The 20334-nt window shown below is 37.6% G+C and overlaps 1 protein-coding gene across 1 annotated transcript in view; it reads left to right on the top strand.

Annotated features, from left to right (window-relative positions):
* LOC113240194 overlaps positions 1–20334 on the top strand; it is a 124054-nt gene that overhangs the window by 80632 nt on the left and 23088 nt on the right. Inside the window, exons 29-33 of the mRNA XM_026477444.1 lie at positions 1019–1180; positions 2099–2140; positions 5083–5235; positions 5308–5667; positions 13006–13206. Coding sequence (XP_026333229.1) covers positions 1019–1180; positions 2099–2140; positions 5083–5235; positions 5308–5667; positions 13006–13206 — 918 coding nt within the window. The remainder of the gene's footprint in view (positions 1–1018; positions 1181–2098; positions 2141–5082; positions 5236–5307; positions 5668–13005; positions 13207–20334) is intronic.

The raw sequence follows: 20334 nt of genomic DNA, 5'->3' as shown, positions 1-20334 counted from the left end.
CTACCTGTACGTTATCTATGGGATTTTCAATGCCAATTGCAAATATTAAACGTAATGTGTAATGACGACTGGTGCAAAAGCTCACAGAGGAAACTCTCAATAGGTTTCTCTCTACCGGAATGAAACTCTTGAAACTAAACGAACAATACTTTTTTCAATATTGCTCCTTTAATCATTTTTAACCGACTTTAAAAAAGGAGGAGGTTCTCAATTCGACTATGTTCTTTTTTTTCTATTTTTTTTTTGTATGTATGTTACGCGATACCTTCGGTATTTGTGAATCGATTTTCATGATTCTTTTTTTGTTGGAAAGAGGGTACTTCCACAGTGGTCCCATTTCATTTTGAAGAAAATCATCCACCTCGAAGGGTGGCTGTTCACGCATGAAGATTCACTTTTACAAATAGCGCCTAACTTTAATTTAGGAGCAATTACTTTAATGGTTGATTTTGCTATTTCTTCCATTCAAAGCGTTTTTCTCAATATACTTTGAGTAGTGTCGTAGTGAGAACCTATTTTTATTATCTCCAGCGTCAAGTCCTGTATAGTGGCGAACTTGGGGATATTCCAATAAAACTTGGCAAATACACGTAATTCCACGTACTTTTGAGGTCGGTTTTTTTAGTACTCTGTACTGAGATTATTATTTTCATTCTTATGTAATGACATTTCCATTTTTAGGTAGATGAACAAGTGCAGTCAGTCTATTTTAACATCGATTCTCGAATTCACTGATCCTGTCCCATCACACACGTGACATTCTAATCTAGCTAATTTTACGGGTTAGAGTTGTCAATGCGTCTAAACAAAATTTTATACATACGGGAAAGTAAGAAGCATTAAATCCTATACAAAATTTTGTTTTTTGCTTTCACACAACAACGCGTACACAGCATACTTACTTGTATTTTTACTTTCCTACGAGATATATAAGTTAAGGAATTAAAATATATAATATGTATTAGTTTTGTCAAGTATGAAAATGATTGCTGTTTCGTTAAAATTTTAAATCTGCCAGGTGACGCTCGCCCCGGGCAGACTTGTTGCGGGAAAATACCGGCTGATATACGTCCTGGTTGTGCATTCGATAAGCGAATCTCAAAGCAATCAAGCTCGGTAAAAGGCAGATGTGGACCCAGAAATCAAGCGCCTTGCCAAAATTTGAGAATTCCTTGTGACAGTTAGTAATTTTATTAAACCTTATTTGAATTGTGAATAGACATCATTGACTTACAAATAAATGGACGACGGGTCTAATACAAAAACCACGAAAAAAATGTCCCAAGTCAACCTATTAAAACGTAGTGACATGTAAAGGAATATGAAAAAGCTAAAACGTTGAATTGTAATGTCATCGCAGTACTGTCTAATTTTGCTTGCTTCGCTGTCAGTCGAACAAACGAAGACTAAAGCGTGAATGACGCTCTGTATACGTTTTAACGTCCTATAAGTTCGGACACTTTTTAGCGCGGACCCGACGTCCATATAATTGTAAGTCAATGATAGACATCATTATTATGATTATAACAAAGTATACAAACCATTAATTAAAAATGTATCCATCCCTGCGAGCTGAAATCTTTACACGTGTTTGTACTTGGATGGCACTTAAACGCAGCCCCCAAAGACCAACGCAATTTCGTAATAACATTATTACATGGAAACTTATCAGTTGCCTTAACTGTAACTGTGTTGTGCGTGTAAGGTCTTCTAGCGTTTTTTCATCGCAAACTAGGAGCATGCCCTGTACTTACGTCGCCATTTATATGTGGTGAACGACATCCGCGTCGTTTGTCGACTTGTAAAATCACATGGCTCCATTACCACCGCACTATTGGTAACTGCATTCATACGCAACAGCGCGACTCATATGTGTGCACGCCAGTCGCGTCTAGTGGTGGCTGATAGTAGTGGTCACGATGTAAAAACCACAGTGATCAGCCGCCGAATAGTATCACCGAGACTTTTACGAAGGAACGTTTAAAAATCACATAGGTTGTACCTCCGTTCCACTGTCTCCGTCACTCACGTCATCACGTATGTAAAGAGTCTGCGCGGCCTAGTAAGACGACATTTATAACAGCGCTATTGTCCACAGATCCTTCGCCAAAACCGCCAAACTCCCCGGATGCTTGTCGGGGTTCGTATGACAAACACTTGCCAGCTTAGAATGTAGAACACAGAGAGTAGTGTCAACGGTAGTTTTGATTTAATTTTGTAAATTTTGTGAAAGGTAAAGTCTGGCTACAGGGTTTTTGAATCCTCGTAATTTTTCGAAAACTGGAGTACGTATCAGTTTGTTCCAAAAGATTCACTACATACATTTTAAGGTGAAAAAGTCGAACTGTCAAGTCTGCGTCTCATGCACGCAAAAATGTTTATTGTGTTTTAATAAAGCATACATGTTTACAATTTAACAGAAGTGAAAAAAGTGTTAGCTACAGGTAAAAATTGTAGTGAAACGTGCAAATAACACCACAACCCCTGTTAGAAAAAATAAGTATTGTTAGAATAATTAGCAAAAGTGTGCGTGTCAGTCAATGTCACATCAACAGTGACAAAAAACTGTTACAGGTATATTAACGCGTTGCATATGAGTGAAAAAAGAACCGATTAAATGTAAACTAGCGAAAATGAATGTAATAAGTGTGAGTATTGATCATAAAAGCGATGAAAAAAATGTTACTAGTAAATTTGCAACCGTCAATATAATGAGTGGGATTAAATATCACAATAGCAATGAAAAACAATGAGACATTCTTCAACAGCCCTGAACAAAAAAGGTTAAGTGTAAATTATACTAATTTGGTGTGATACAGGCAAGTGATTACTATAAGAGCGGAGAAAAAATAGTATTACAGAGGAATTAATTATCATGAATGAGATGCGTGTGAATTGATATCACAAATGGCCGTGAAAAAAAAAAACATTTTTTCAATGGCCGTGAAAAATATTACGTGTAAATTAGTGAAAGTTTATGTGATTACTACAAGAGCAGTGCAAAAATAGGGGCACAGGTAAATTAACTAACGTTAAGACCCATCTAGATGGAGAGAGTTTCTCGTCTCGAAGATACGATTATCGAAAGAATATAAAAACCTTTCCTCCTCTAAACATTCGTGATTATCGCCCTTCCATGTGAGCGATAATTGTCTCACCTTTGAATATTGAACGTCTCCATATAAACAGAACTTGAAAGCAAAAATCGTATTTCGAGTTTTTGTGCCAGCCAATCACTACCATGAGTGCAGTGCACGAGAGTCTTGATTATCACTGCTTTTCTAAGACAAGAATTAATTAAACGAGAACAAAAAACACATATTGAAGCGTGTGGATGCATGCTACATATCTTAATTGCTCACGTATTTAGAATGCCATCTCCTAATGAAAGTTGATGTGGTGCAGATGAGTGAATACTACAAGCGCGGTGTAAAAAAACATAGTGTCAGGTAAATTGACGGAGGTTGATTAGATGCCAATAGCAATTCTGCGATACATAATTTAAAAGTATTATTATGTATACTCTTGTATTGACATCATTTTGTATTTCTTTCTGGAAAAACATCACTCATCGTGCGGGTTGAGTATTGCTTAATTTTTAAATATAAGGTTAAAAGAAAATTTGTTTGAATGTAATGAAAAAAGGAGAGGATTTTGTAAATTTAAATCTCGGCCTCAATTCTCGCCTTTGTGGCGGACGATAAAGAATCAATTGCCATATAAAAGTTGTTTTTATCACCATCAAGACAGGATTCAACTAAAGTGGCCAGCTTTACAATTATGTTATAACAGTTGCACCTGATGACTACCTATTTAACTACGTAACAAATACATTAAGCAGGCGTTGGATTTCTTAAATAATATCCTACATCATTATTTTCAATTAAACATCGTTCGAACAGCAAAAGGTCGACCTCATGTTCTGCATATCAATTTCCTTAAACACTAAATTAATTAATACATAAAGACTAATAAATACATACCTTATAGATGAATATACATAATAATATGAGGAAACATAATTAATTATTTACACGTATTGACTGCGACGCGTGAAGCAATGCGGGTGTCCGGTAACCGGCCTCTGAAACTTTGGCACATAACCCTTTCGCCAAAAGTCCTCCTTTATGAAGATCGACAGATGTTCAGTCGGTACTCGCACCACTGTTTACATTGTGGCGGGACCTCAACCGCTAGACCTTCAGTGTGACATTGGCTTTCACTTGTATACAGGGTGTAACCGAAGGATGCAGTGGAAATTCAAGGTCGTAGAGAGTTGCTATCAAGTGAATTGGAATTGATTTGTGTTGAAAATTATGAGTAATTAAATTAATGTAATTTTATGAAATTACGAATTTTCGTCGATATCGGTATTAAAATCGTGCGCTAACGTCACTATTATCACACTACTTTGAAGTCGTCGAAAATGGCGGGAACAATTAAAATTTTCAAATGAAAAAATATTACTAGTTTCCCAACAGATCGTAATATTTTTGAAACGGTTTCATTTTTGTAGCCTTGAGACAATTTACAAAACAAGACGTATTAAACAATTGAAAGTAATCAACGAAGTTATTTTTACGTATTAGTTTAGATCATGAATATAAATTAATAATAATATATAAATAATAAATAAATTGCAGCTCTTATTAATAATTATGCCAAACTGTTTATAAATTTGCAACAAGGTCTCTAAGAAGTCAATTGTTTAATGAGATTAATTTGTTCAATTTCATTGTAAATTAATCGAAAGCAAAGAAATGAAAACTTATTGAAAAATAATGTGATTTGTCGGGAAACTACTTAAAATATTTTTTCAGCGCGAAGAATCGCGCGATCGGTTGCGACAAATCATACCTACAGCAATTTAAAAAAATCAGTCTGTATATTTGGAAGAATGAATTTTAGCACAGAATCTTATAATTCTACTAAAAAATAATAACTAGTGCTATGTAAATAACGAAAGTATTGCTATTTGACTCTCTGCGTTCTTGTATTTCCTTCTGCACCCTTCGGTTACACCCTGTATGCAACATTCTGTTTGATATAGTATTTTATGACATCTTTTTGTCTTTACTTAAGATTTGAATCCATGCTGTCGCCGCGCAATTGAAACTTTAATGGAAGATAAAGATAAAGAAAGCAAGAAAGGTAAAGAACGGACGAAAAGTAGAAGCAGAGATTATGCGAAAGATAGGAAGAACAAAGAAAGGACAATTATAAACGGTGGTGAAGGTAAGTACCACAGAATTAATTGTTGCCATTTAAATTTCAATAAATGCTTCAATTTTATTGTTGTATCTCCAGAGAGGTGCTGCACCAGTAGTACTTGCCCGGCGTCGCCCCCGCCGCCGTGCTGCGGGTCGGGCCCTTTCTCAGACACGACTTCAGAAGGCACAGAGGGAATTTCATCGCTAAACGCCTTACCAGCAGCGGGCTCGCTGGTAGCACAGGGCCCGCCACAAGCACGGGGCTCGCCACAAGCTTGGGGCTCGCCACCATCACTGGGCCCGCCATCAGAACAGGGCCGGCAAACACCACCACCCATGCTACCACCAAGGAAATCAACGTGTCCTGGCGGAGGAGGAGTACCTCTATGCAATCAGAAATGTCAACGACATGGAGGTCAATGCCGGCCGTACATACATACACGTCAAACGTGTCCTGGTAATAAGTTTTACATTATCACACATTTTAAAGATGATTTCTCGAAGAATTAATATAGCCTTCTCTTTGAAAACAGGTAGCTAATAAACTTGGTCATTGGCGGGCGGTCGAAAAAATGGGTAGTTATTAATAACTAAAAAATATCCTTCTGTTGGGGTAGTACAGTATGATAAAATTACGATGATGATCATAGTAGTGATGAAATAAAATCCAAAACCACACTGTTTATTTTGTCAGCACTAGCCTTTTTCGCCGCCGATTCTGGAAACCACTGTACATTTTTTCATGGCGTATTTCACTATTTTGCGAAATTAGCGATATACAGGATGGCCGGGATAGTGACGTCCAAAAAAAAATTAGGCGCCTCACATTGAGGGGTATCCGAATCACCTCCATGTATGTTCCGCGATTTTTCGTAGTTTTCGAGTTATTAATTTTTTTATGGATTTTTTGAAATTTTCAACCGAATCGGCTCTACAATTTGTACAACAATGTTTCGGGATTTTTTTGTTACTCAATCTTTATACTTTAACGCACAAAATAACCGGCTTCGTAACATCAATGGAAGCTACGAAACTTTTGACTCAAAGTGGAAAATTCGCATTCGAGAGAGTCGGATTTCAATTTTTAAGTTTAAATTAAAAACCTAATCCGGCAATTTCATAATGCCTGAGTAACTTTAAAAACTGCGCTAGACTCAAAACTTTCATATTAATACAAAAAAAATAGGAATTTAAAGATTAGAAGACATTAGGAAAGATAAAATAGGCAATAATTTATGTTTTTTGATCAAATTACTTTCGTAGGAATTTTCGACGTCAGTACCTTTGGAGGCTGATTTCACCAGATAAAGGCATATTAAGTACTACTTTTTTTGTATTAAAATGAAAGTTTAGAGTCTAGCGCAGCTGTAAGTTGAAGATTCAAGTCTGACTCTCTCGAACGCGAATGTTCCACTTTAAGTCAAAACTTTCGTAGCTTCCATTGATATTACGAAGCCGATTATTTTGTGCGTTAAAGTATAATTCATAAAGATGGAGTTACAAAAAAAAAACCCGAAAAATTGTTGTACAAATTGAAAAAACAAAATTAGAGCTTATCCGGTTGAAAATTTTAAAAAATCCATTGAAAAAAAATCATAACTCGAAAACTATGGAAAATCGCGGAACGTACATGGAGGTGGCTCAGATAAAATTTAGGTGCCTCTCGCACCAAAATATTTCTTTGGACGTCACTATTTCGACCACCCTGTATAACGATTATTATTTTTGTTGCATAAGAATCGTTCCAAAAAGTAAAAGAACTTTAGGCTCAAAGAAGTTTTACAGATAAATAACACTCCGGGAAATGACGTTCATACGTCTACTGTATTACAATGACGGAATGTATATACTGTGAGGTGCAGTGTGTTGTCGTAGTATAGTTTTGAGAACAAAGACTTGGCGTACTGTAAATACCTCACAATATTCATATAAGGCTCTTTTTGGAAAACGAAAAGGTTTGAACGTACATACCTTTACAACTGCTCTCAGAGCGTACTCGTTCCTAAGTGTATGAGTTTTAGATGAACCACCCCGTGATGTTATGCAGTAAACCAGTAAAGATTGACACAGTGCAAGGTACACCATTTTTAATATACGCGGTTCAGCTACATGTCTTAGGTGCTTAAAAACGTATATTAGTTTACGTATTCTGCTTGTTAGGTTTTCAATGTGGGGTACAGAATTTAGATGTTCATCTAAAGTCACATCCAGGTATCTAACAGTGGTAGCCGTTTCTAATTTAGGACAGTCGCAAGGAAGGCTGCTATTTAAAGCGTGATTATGGGCGACTATACTAAAGCTGAACGGTTCTAATGCTTTTGGTTTATTAATACAGAATTTCAAAAACTTCATTTTGACAGCATCCAGCGTCAATAAATTACATTTTTTTTTTAATTAGTGAGGCAACTGGTTATCGAATTAAAGCCAATTTGTGCAGCTTGAAATGCTTGCTCCCTAAGTGCGACCTGTGAAAATGAGAGCCGTGTCATCAGCAAATGCCACCAGTCTTACGTTAATTAAATTAATGGAACACATATCATTGATATAGGCTAAACACAAAGTCGGACCCAAAATGTTGCCGTTCCACAGAACGTCATGCTCCACAGGAAGCTCCTGACTCAGAAGATCGTCAATTTTGACACATTAACATAAGGTAACATAAGGTAGCTCTGAAATATTCCAAGCGGTTTTCCTCCAATTCCAACTTTTTCCAGTTTGGAACATAACCGGGCTGTGGAAACTATGTCAAAGGCCTTTGGTAGTTCAATAAATATTGCTACGCACTTTTCATGATTGCTTAGAGCATTAACAATATAATTAGGAAGATCGTAAACTGCTTCATCGGTAGACCTGGCGTTCCGAAAACCGAATTGCCTATCAGACAGGAGATTATTTGATTCAAAATAATTTTGGATATTAATTATTTATTATTTATTATTAATTATTACACCTTTTTGAAGTATATTGGGAAACACACCGGTAAATAAACACAAATTTATTAGGAATGTAATAGGTGTTTATAAAACGGTGAAAGAAATTCCGTCTATGCCAGAAGCGCAGTTATCACGCAAGAAATTAATTATCTGTTCTACTTCCATCTCGCCAGTTTCCAACATAACCATAGATTTACAGACGTTTTCTATACTTATTGGTTTCTCGGGATTAGATGCAGTTATAGAAGAAATACTTGAGAAATAATGATCATAACCATCGCAAAAATCATCGATCGATGACCAGTGAGTTGACTCTTCAATACTTAAGTGAATTTTAGCCACTATCGATTTCTGGAACCTGGTATTGCATTAATTTTTACAAGACGTACACAAGATGACGATCTAAAAGATCTTAAATCGGTAAAGAGGGGGTTGTTTACAAATTTGTCAATATCGGTAGATCAACGCTTTAATAAGATTAAACAGCAAAATAATGAGTTATAATTGAGACTGCAGTTTATTTCTGACAAATATGACTCCGTTTTGGAAAAGCTCCAAAGTCTAGAGGAAGATAGAATGAAGAAGGGAAAATATATTCAAACTTGAGATTTGAGAAAATTGAAACATTGGAGCGCAAATATAAAGCGACAGGAGTAGAAGTTCGCAATGTACCAAGGATGACCAAAGATGATAAAAAACCGGATACTATAGCTAAATCGGTTGATATAGACCTAAAAGACTCGGACGCTAAGGTCATATATCGCGTTAATTCCAATAAAGCGGCCGTAAAACCAATAATAGTGGAACTAAACTGCGTCCTGATGAAGGAAAACTTAATAAAAGCAGTTAAGAATTTCAATAAAGGAAGACCAAAAGGAGATAAATTTAATTCTAGCCATCTCAAGATCTGTGACCCTCCGTGACCGGTGTTCTTGTCCGAAACTATGACATTTAATACTCAAAAGCTTTTCATATTGCTGGACGTCCAGAGGTCTAATATACCTACGCAAATCTGTTGGTCCACCTTTGATCCGTAAACATTCTGAAGCTAACATCCACAAAATCAAATGCTCGATTTGAATTTTTTATAACTGCAAGCTTTTTGTCTGTCCCAGTGTGAAGTAACACCTCACCTTGAAAAGGATGTCAAGCTTCCTGGTTACATTTTTGGCCATGTATTCTATGCATCTGTCGAAGTGCAGACTGGACAACTAGTTCATTCCAAGTAACTTATGGCGATAGTCGGCTATCGGTATGGATACATCACAAACAATCGGAGTCAGGTCACAGGGACTCCGTTTTGTAGAGAATACATACGCCTGCGTTTTAGAGCGTTCCATTTAATAAGTTTGGCTCTCCCCCTGTCAGAGACTGCCGAAGTATCAAATCCAAATGACTAATCATAGACAATCGACAAGACTGGATTTCTTTCGTGATATGTAATGAGGCTATGTAAGATCGGGTACCGATGTCGCCACTTTTTAGCTTAAGTGCAATTCAAACTTTACACTCTATTATGTACTACCATAACTTAACGACTTTGATTGGTTAGGGTTTAGGACATGAAAACGACGTAACACTATTTTAAATATTATTTTATATATTTTTTAAGAACTCATGGAGCGGTTTTCACCCGCGCCCGCCGCGGTAGCTGGACCGCGGTCTCCGAAGAATGTAGAAATGTTTGCAAAATTTAGTAGCACATTTCACGATGCGTTTTACGCCCGCAGCGGAGACGGTTGCTCGTGGCGGCCGCAAACCGCGCGAGACGCGGTCACCCGCGCACTCTGCGGTCGGTACGCGGGCGACGCGTTTCATGCGCGCGGGTTGGGTCTTTCCTTCCCACGCCATTTTGTGATTGATTTCCGATTTGGCAGCGTGTGTCAATTTCTCAAGTTATGGATGTTGAAGTCGATGAATTAATTTCCTACCAGTTACCTTTTTTAAAGAAAGTTTAAAATAAGTAGATACGGATATCCGAATAAAATTAAAGTATTTGTCTTCTTGTTTCAAAAGACTATAGACAGAGCAATTAGACGTATGAGACTTAGCATCTGGAATCCTGGAGGCGCTACTGACAAGTTGGGAAAGGCTTAGCGTCAACAGAAGTTTTCGCGTCTCTCTCCCAGCATAATTAGGTCATTTGGTATGACTTAATAACGAGCTGCGCCGCTGGGTACCTATGATGAGCATCATCAGACTTCTCACTCAGATGTTGGAACATCTTGAACATACAATCAGATTGAAAAAGAAGATATTTAATTGCTTGTCTCTAAAATATGTATATTTATTTTGGGGTATTCGTATTGTTGTTGATTTTTTATTATTATAATTCGAGACGTTATTGATCTTATTACATGTGAATTCTACAAAAAATAATAAGTAGGACCCTAAGTAGGACCCCAGCTGCGCGGCTAAAGTATGCGTCTTGACTCAAGGTCTCCAAACAAATGTCTATCCACACCCTGGGCAGTTACTACGTGGAGTGAAACAAATTCGAAATTCGGAAAACAAAATGGCTGCCATACAAATTTCGGGGGCCGGTATCTCGGAAACTATTGGATACAGGTAGATTGTACCTGACTCCCTCACAACCAAATAAACTTAACAAAAATATATATATGAAACAAACACTTCAAGCAGCAAACGGTCACAAGCCTAATAACACACAGGCGTCGCGGGCCCCTTTAGCGGCCCAGCGCAACGCGCAACATACTATACGCGGGTAGCTGGATAGATCGATACTGACTACTGTAGATATTTAGGTAATTGTTCTGCCAAAACGAATAAAGATCATTTAAAATGTGTTACGGGAATAGTGATCGAACGGGTTCATTGAGTACAATAAAAATATTGAAATAGCGCTTCGCATCAAGTAGCACAGAAGCTGCCAGACTAAAGCGTCAAAAGTGGATACATGGCTTTCAAATAAAAATTGTCAAAGACCTTAGTCAGGTTCTACCAGAACCGAAAGTGTTCTGAAGTGAAATTCACTATTCTGAATCTTTGCAGCTGTCAATAATATGCGACTGGTTTGTCTGAGATATATAAGGTTACGACTTGTTTGTCTGAGATATTTAAGGTTACGACTTGAAGCGATCATATCAACTACCCCTACATGTAACTAAACTGAAGCAGTCAATAACCGTGCTCCCTCCCATCCAAACTCAACCAAAGAAGATTCTCTACAGAAATGTAAACTCCCAACCTCTCACACAAGTCTCTAAAGAAGCCCTCGCGGGTCGCTTCAGCGGCCCTTTGATGGAAATAGAACGCATACTTCCCTATATATACATACCATATATATATATATATAAAAAGATATTTATACCATTGTACGCGGATGGGTTCCAAAGCAAAGAATCAAATATGAGATGACCTGAATGTGGAAAACATGAAAGAGAGATCAACGGCCTGCAAGAACTATAATATATTAACGGAATGTTTGTGCACTTTTATGAGGTTACACCCTAAGCAATTTCCGTCGGAAGTAAAAATGTTCGAAATTCAAATAAACAAGATGGATGCCTTAGAAATTTCATGGTCTTCTATAACGGAAACTATTGAAGATAAGTAGGAGGTGCTCGAAGAAATGTCATAGAGGGTATAACAGTGGTAAATTGTCTGTGTTAAAAAATTCAAGATGATGAATTCAAAATGGCGGCCGAGGAAAATCTTGCTTCGATCCGGCTGAAAATTGGCGTGCGGCTTTAGGCTTTAGGAGTCCTTCATCATAATTTGGGGTCAACAATTTTTTTCGCCACTTTTTTTAATATGGCTGTCATATAAGAGTTTTTACGTTAAAAATAGCTGCTGAAAGAGATTTGCTCTGATTCGATTGAAAATTGGCATGCGGAGACCTCTAGAAGTGCCTGATAATAATAATAATATGGGCAAAACGGGTTTTCGCCTTTTTCAAATATGGCCGCCTTAGAAGTGTTTGCAGAAAAAGTTGGGCAGAAAAATTTGCTCTGATTCCTTTGAAAATTGGCACGTGGCACTCTAAGGGTGTTTCATAATAATTTATGATCCATACTTATTTTTCGCCATTTTTCAATATGGTTGCCATTATAGACTATGTTAATTTTTAATACAAAGTCAAAAGTGCTGAGGCCGTAGGCCGAGTTTCAGCGGAAGGCGAAGGCCGAAGCATCCGGACGTCACCGTGGGTAGTATACGGAGACTCTATTACGAGTACAAGATTTCACAATTATTCAAAATGTAAGGCTTTCTTCCTGATGTATTGAAAATGAGATACCTATAGCGTTGTTGCATCGCGACCGTCTCTCTATTAGATAATTTTTTATTGGAATTATGTCAAAAAGAAGTATTTAGGGAAAAAATTACAATCACACAAATTTCTGATCTCAAACTAGGTTATTTCCTGTACTATGAGTACCAGAGGAACGATAACTCTGAGGGCAATACCCAGAATACCCTGACCAGAACCAACTTCATAAATTGGCTTAAATCGGGAATCGAATCTGGAACCTCCTCACCAAGCGCCCATAGTACTAACCGCTGTGACACCGAAAAGCATAAGCACACCCCGTAATCTGAAACCGATCACTCGCCGCAGGCCGAGCCCGACCCCACCTTACAGGGCTCGTGCATATATATTATTCACCTCTACGCCTATTGGCCAATACGCCTAATGAACATTGAAATGCAATATACGAGTATTTTGATTAATAAAACTTGGTAGAATCTACTGAATAAGCCTTACAAGAAATAAATCATGTGCCTAACTTAAGTCCCACGTTCGTTCCCACTATTTCTATTGACTAGTTCTACGAATATTATAGTACAGGGAAGATAATTTAATAAATTTAATATGTTCTTATTAATACAATTACTTCTAGGTTCCAAGACCAACGAATCTTTCTGCAGTGCTAAGCTTGGTCCAATAGCTAAAGGGCCGTGCCCAAGGCAGAAATGCTTTGTGCCACATATGACCAAAGCTCCCTCCATGCTCCAACCTACGGCCACTATGGTTGGACAAGTTTCTGCCGACTTGTCAGCCGGACGCGGCGCGATACCTGAAGGGAACGAAGCATCAGATCGTAAATATCTTTGACGTTCTGTAGTGAAGCACATTTCATTTGGTGGATTAGTAAAGGTGTAAAAAAATTAAACGTAAAATATGTTATTGCTAAGAACAAACCACTTTTATTTACTTGCATATGATTATCAAAACAGGCGCGACAACTCGAACGCGAACGTTTGTCGCGGGGACTTGTAGAATCTGCCACTGGTCGCAGTTGCACCCATGATAGGTACTAAAAATGAACATTCACGATTGAGACTTACAAATAAAATTGATGTCATGAGGTGGAATATGTTAGTTCTGTTTATAAATGACCATCTCTATTATTATATTTGACGGCTCTGAGGATGGCTGAGCGATACGGCCGTCACTATCCGAGTCCATTTTCATGATTCATGATTATGAAATAATTACACCTTGTTGATTTTTACAAAATACGTATTATGTACTAGTATGTACTATAGTATTGAAACTGAATGTCCATAAGGTAACCAATAACTCCAGGAGTCAGATCTTTGTTCACAGTATATTCGTAGAAATACTCCCATATGCTTGCATTATGCATGTTTTCTAGGGCTCCAACAGATTGATGGGGTAAGGGGTTGATGAGTCTTTCTACACCTAAAAGTTTACACACCTTTTAAATTGTTGACGAAATGAACTCCGTACCGCGATTAAATGGTATGTAATGGCCAAACCTTAAAATAAGTCCAAATTTTTTTATAAAGCAAACATCTAAACAATTGCCTTCATAGTCATTTGGTAAGGGGCCCACTAAATCATAGTATATCTTAGAATAGAATAGAACAGAATAAGTTTATTTGCCAGAACACAGGAATTACATAGGTCTTAAGTAAAATTAGGTACATTATGTTCAACCTGCAAGCAGATGTGCAAATATTGATGGGATTTAATGTTTAGTCTCTATAGTTTCTAATTAATATAATGAATTTGTAAATTCTAAATATTCTTTATTACTATAGAAGCAAGGTATCAAAAGTCATTTTGTCAATTGTAATTTAAAAGTATGTCCTTCTAATAATTTAATTTCGTTTTGTAATTTATAATAAATAATTATATACATGTTGAAGCAGTTATCCTTATAAATTACTTTGTGGCAACGAGGTTGGTATAAAAGATTCATAATTTTTGCTCTAGTATGCCTTTGAATGACTTCACCGTGTGTTTTTAAATATTGAGGATGAGAGTTGACAAATACACAGATATTCCCAATGTACATGCATGGCAAAGGTAATATGTTTAGCCTTTTGAACAGCGGTTTGCAACTGTCTTCGAACCACACGCCGCAAATTGCTCGAATACACTTCTTCCGGACTTTAAACGCTCTTTCTAAGACTACTGAGTTGCCCCATAGTAGAAGACCGTGCCGTGATAGGCTGTCAAAGCAGCTTCACACGAGACAGACTTCGTAGAGCGTAAACAAATTTGTTTAGGTTCATGTTCAACATCTGTTAGATGTGTTCCCTCTAGTTCAGGTTCATGTCGTTTGTTAACCCAAGAAAGTTAATTGTGTCTACTTAATCTACAATATCAGCGTTGCAATTAATTTTAACCGGTATGGGATTTGAGTTATAAGATTTAAATGTCATAACTTTGGTTTTACTTATATTAATATTCAAGTCATTGATGTCCATCCAATTTATTGCGTCTATCAATAAAATGACCCGTTTTGTCGTCGTTATCAAATCGTTTAATACCTCTCAAAATACATAAATGTAAAACGGTCCATTTCTTTATATTATTAATTTTTTCGCATATCTTATTTATTATGCGTCATTTTTTAATACGCATATTCTTTCTACTTTATTTTCCTCGCAAAAACTACTCCACTTTGTCCCAAATTCGATTCGCGAGAAATGTGGCTTATATTATTGAGGTTTATGTATATTATTTCATTATTTTTATCATACGCGAAGCATTGACATTCATCGGATATTCATCCATTTTCTCTATACTTTCGCCTTTTATAAATAACATCTCTACGTAATCAGACGGTTTCTTTAATAACTCCACAACTCTTGGCCGATCAGACCTTTCGTTAATGAACTTATTAGATATCCGTGTCTCATCCATATCTAAATCCATGTAATCCTTTCTCCTCTTTAGCACTCTTGTCATTACAGTAATTTCTTCATACATACTTTTTAATTCATTTTAATGTTATAACTATCCTAGATAATGCATCCGCTATAACGTTATCCTGCCCGTTTATGTATTTTATATCATAAATTTCAACAATCTGCTCGACGAGTCTCGCATGCCAAATAAGTAAATTGTGGGTTGTCATCTGTCAATATTGTCAAATGTTACCCGTATAGATAAGGCCTAAAGTATTTAATCGCCCATACTATGCCACAAGCTCCTCTTGAATTGTGTGATAGTTTCGCGCTGCCTTATTTAGTGGCCTGCTGGCATAAGCTACTGGTTTCATATTTCCATTACACAATACTGCAACTACGGCTAATCCCGATACATCTGTTTGCAATAGAAATTATATAATAATATGCTTATTCGAATTTAGGGTATTCCAGAATTGGAGATGAAGCTAATGATTTCACTCAAAAGGTTGATTTGTTCGACTAAGCTGATTCAAAGGTACAGATACTGGTGCGAGATTTGGAATAAATGTATGGTAATAATTGCTAAATGCAACAAAACGTTTAACTTCATCTGCATTCGTGGAGGTTGAATTTTTCAGCACAGTTGTTTTTTTCTGGGTCTGGTGCAAGATATAATATTTCCCCTTTTAAAAACTGTCATTTTAGAGATTTAGTTTTAAATTTACTTTTATAAGTCTTTCCATGATTTCTATAAAATTATAATGCTCGAAAACAAGTTTCCAAATGTGGCGGGCGTCGGTTTCTAGGGACAAACTTGACTGCTGGTCTTTATTAATCATGATATTTATCCTACCTCCTGACTCTGTACCAACTGCCACCCCTACCAGAACCGTCGAGGTGACCTCTGGTGGATACCAGTCTTGTCGGCTGGGTACTAGTGTGCCTTTGCGAGATTGTAGAGCACACCTCGGATACTCCATACAACGGTCGAAAGTTATTTACCTACTACTACTGCATACAACAAGGCGCTATTTGCATACGCGCAAATGTGTGCGTGGATTGGCAGGCAGGATTATCCATCTCTTTCTCGTATTATTATGTTACATGGTCCGAGCGCCAACATAGCGAAAATTCTAACGCGAATATGTTATCTATAATTAATAGAATCTTAAAAATTACACATGATCATTAGTTATTTATATCGATATAATATTATATTTTTTCACTAATTCACTAACTAGAGTAATATTGAAAATGTATTTAAAATATATATTAAAAGCACTTAAAATGTTAATATTTTGGATAGGTACTTTTAAATAAGGTTGAGTAAGTTTATCATTATCTAGTTAATAATTAGGTATATTCACTACATAATTATTTATCGGCAATACAAATTAAAAATTCGAGTACCTTTAGCACTTCACTACCTTGCTTCTCACGTCACTGCTGCTCGTATTTTTCTAAACTGTGACTTCAGTCTGCTTCCGGCGCAACATTACTCGTTGGACCACCATGTGGTTAATCTCCCGGCGTATCAATTGTTCGTGACATCTATTATACAACACCATAACAGCAAGCATCATATACAGCAACACATTTTAAGAGCGAATCCCATAATCTATAGCACCGTTCGCGTGATTTCGTCCGCCCCCGCCAGCATTTTGGTCAATTAGTATTTCCTCTTGCTTGGATTGTCTTTTCCACTATGTACGTATAAAGAAATAAAAAAAAAAAAAAAAAAAAAAGGCACAACTGCTGTATAAATAATAATAACATTAATAATAACAACGCACACACTCAACATAGCCCCGCACTAGGGAAACCCTGTGTCGCGGGTGCCATGTACACACACATAGACAACCACAAATTACACCGAAACTCACGAGAGAAATAAATGTAGGTCATACAAATATTTCTCCCGGCCCGGGAATCGAACCTGGGACCTCTGCGTCGCAGTCCGGCATGGTAACCGTTCGGCCACGGAGACAGTTAAAATATGCATAGTTGTGCCTTTTTTCGTTACGAGGGCAGTATAAACGTTCAAATTCCCGGTGTCGCGTACATAAATTAATCTAAGTTCATAAAATGATCCCATGACGTCCGATCGCGAAGCGCACGCTTATATGGCAGGGTCGCCATGTAGAAACGTTGGCTAGAGGAGAGTAAATGTATGGTGCGAGTTCTAATAGCTTCGATCAATTACGTCATATTCTTCTGCTACATCTCGAACATTACGCGCCAGTGATAGTCAGGTTCTGATCCCGTCTAATGACGGCTCTGAGGATGGCTAAGCAATACAGCCGTCACTATCCGGGTCAATTTTCAGGATTACGAAATAATTACACCTTTTTTTATTTTTACAAAACACTTATTGGTTTACATTACGTTTTTAAGAATGGTTAAACTGACAGTTTAGTTTCGGAGGTGTGTTCGCAGTGCTCGCTCGCACGATACTGCGCCCTCGACATTCACACCCGTCCAACACGACCATAGATAGATATAGAAAAAAAGGGAGATATGTAATGACGCTATGTAAGATCGGGTGCCGATGTCGCCACTTTTTAGCTTGTGTGCAATTAAAACTTTACGCTATATTATCTACTACCATAACTTAAAGATTTTGATTGGGTAGGGCTTAAAACGTGAAAATGACGTAAAACAATTTTAAAATTTAACAAAATTAATCTTACAATCACTTGAATAAGAGTTATATCACAATATTTCAGTAATGTTTTCATTCTGGTTTAGTCATTCACCAACAGGTGGCGTTTTAGTAAAAATACTACTAGTATATAATAGCTAACTATTACACGTTAGATGGCGCTGAAACTCATTTTTCGATACACTAAGAACTCACGGAGCGGTTTTCACCCGCGTCGTTTTACGCCTGTAGTGGTGACGGTTGCCCGCGGTTGCCGCGGCGGTAACTAGTAGAACCGCGCCCGCGCCGCGCCGCCGGTCCGTTCCGCGATCGCAACGGTTTCGTGCCGGCAACCGCGGCAGCTACGTGCCCGCACAAACTTGCAGGGTCGTGAGTATTGAAATAAAACCGCTGTCTAGCAGAACCGGTGGGCGCGGATGGAAACCGCTCCGTGAATTGTTAACCTTATTAACCTTAAACTGACGCTACTCAACGAGGGATGTGGTCCTACCTAATCTGTAGTTGGAAACCATGTGGCTGTTTTTATTATTAAAAAAAATCCATTTTTCATACTACACACATCAAAAGTGTCTAGGGATCAAGTGAATATTTTTGAAATAAAAATTATTTAAGCAATATTTACCAAATCCAGTCTTCCAGGACGACTTCTTATTTTAATGCTTATGTTTTATTTAACCGCTTACCCCTATATTTAATTAAAATAAACTAAAATTGATGTTTTTGCAAATTGTGGGAAAAAACTCAAATTAACGGCGTCAATTAAATGACAAAAAAATGGCGAAAATGATGATTTTGCTCATTTTTATTGTAAAGATAAGAAAATTAATAATCTGTATTTCCACCGTTAACACGAATCACACAATTACAGCGATTTGGCATGCTTAAGATGAGTTCATCAAAATCACTTTGAGGAATGGCCGCCCATGTGTTTTGTAACAAGTCAAAATATTGTTGTAGAGTATGTACGGTATGCGTACTCGGCACAGCTCTTCTTTGAAGCATATCCCATGCGTGGTCAATTGGATTGAGGTCTGGCGATTGAGCAAGCCACGGCAGAACGTTGATACGAGCTTCGGCAAGAATGCGTGTTACGACTCTAGCCGTGTGTGGACGTGCGTTGTCATGCATTAGTTGAAATGAATCACCCAACTGGCCTCGCAAAGGGATGATAACATCTGAAACTATCCTCTCTGCGTAAACTTGAGCATTGAGGTTACCCCTGATCCAAATGAGATCGGTTCTTCCGCCGATCCAAATACCGGCCCATATCATTATTGTTCCCCCACCATATGGATGAACTTCCTGACAATATCTCAAACGTTCATGACGTCCAGATGTTCTCCAAACTCGAGTACGTCTTGTATCCGGTCTCATACCGAAGCGGGATTCATCCGAAAAGCACACATAGCGCCAGTCTTCTTCCTCCCAGTTTCTGTGTTCGCGAGCCCATCGTAAACGGGTCCTGCGATTGCAGGGTGCAATAGGTGGAACTCTGAACGGCCTTCGGGATCGCAGACCCACTTCACGTAAACGATTTCGGATTGTTTGATCGCTTATTAGCAAGCCTGTGGAGCTGTGGAGCCTCGTAACCAACATCATGGCGGTCATGGTACGATTCCGTCGAGCAGTATTTTGGATATACCGGTCCTGTCTGCGAGTCGTGATGCGAGATCGTCCTCCATGTCGCTCGCCCACGCTGCCCGTCATGCGATAGCGTGTCCAGAGCCGACTTATGACGCTCTGTGTAGTGTTAAGAGTGAAAGCCACAGCACGTTGCCTGGAACCAGCTTCCAACATTCCGACGGCTCGCATCATCACTTCTCGGGTTAAATGATGTCGTCTCTCCATAATAATGTAAATTGTTTCAGTTCCGATGCAGATATTGTAATGATTTTGTCAAAACGCTATAACTCATTTTTATACAAAACCACATTGACAATCGATTTTCTTCTTATTATCGAATTTTAAACAATATTCCTTATTTAAATGTTAAAACTCACTAAAAAGTATCAATAGCGATACAAAAAAGTTAATATAATTAACCCTAATTGCAGCAATACTCTTAAACGTACTTGATCCCTAGACACTTTTGATGTATGTATATCTGCACTGGTACTAGTGTATTATTAAATTAATATATTATTATTAATATTTTCTTAATGGCGGCCACTAGGCTTGGACCAGTGTCAGTTTTATAAAAAAAATATACAAAATATAGCGATCGTCGCCAGTGTCAATTTTTCATTATACGTTACCACGGGTTGCTGAAGCTGTCACTGTAAGTAAACTCGAACCATCAACGAATTTAATAAATTAAATTGTTGTTTTTTTATGAAGGATTTATGTAATTTTCTTAATTGTTTCTAATTTATTTTGCATGCACAAGTAAAATAAAGCCGAT

This window comes from Hyposmocoma kahamanoa, unplaced genomic scaffold (assembly GCF_003589595.1).
Source record: "Hyposmocoma kahamanoa isolate Upper Pololo Valley unplaced genomic scaffold, ASM358959v1 100021, whole genome shotgun sequence".
Lineage (NCBI taxonomy): Eukaryota > Metazoa > Arthropoda > Insecta > Lepidoptera > Cosmopterigidae > Hyposmocoma > Hyposmocoma kahamanoa.
The sequence above is the reverse complement of the archived record's forward strand: the minus strand, read 5'-3'. Positions and strand labels throughout refer to the sequence as shown.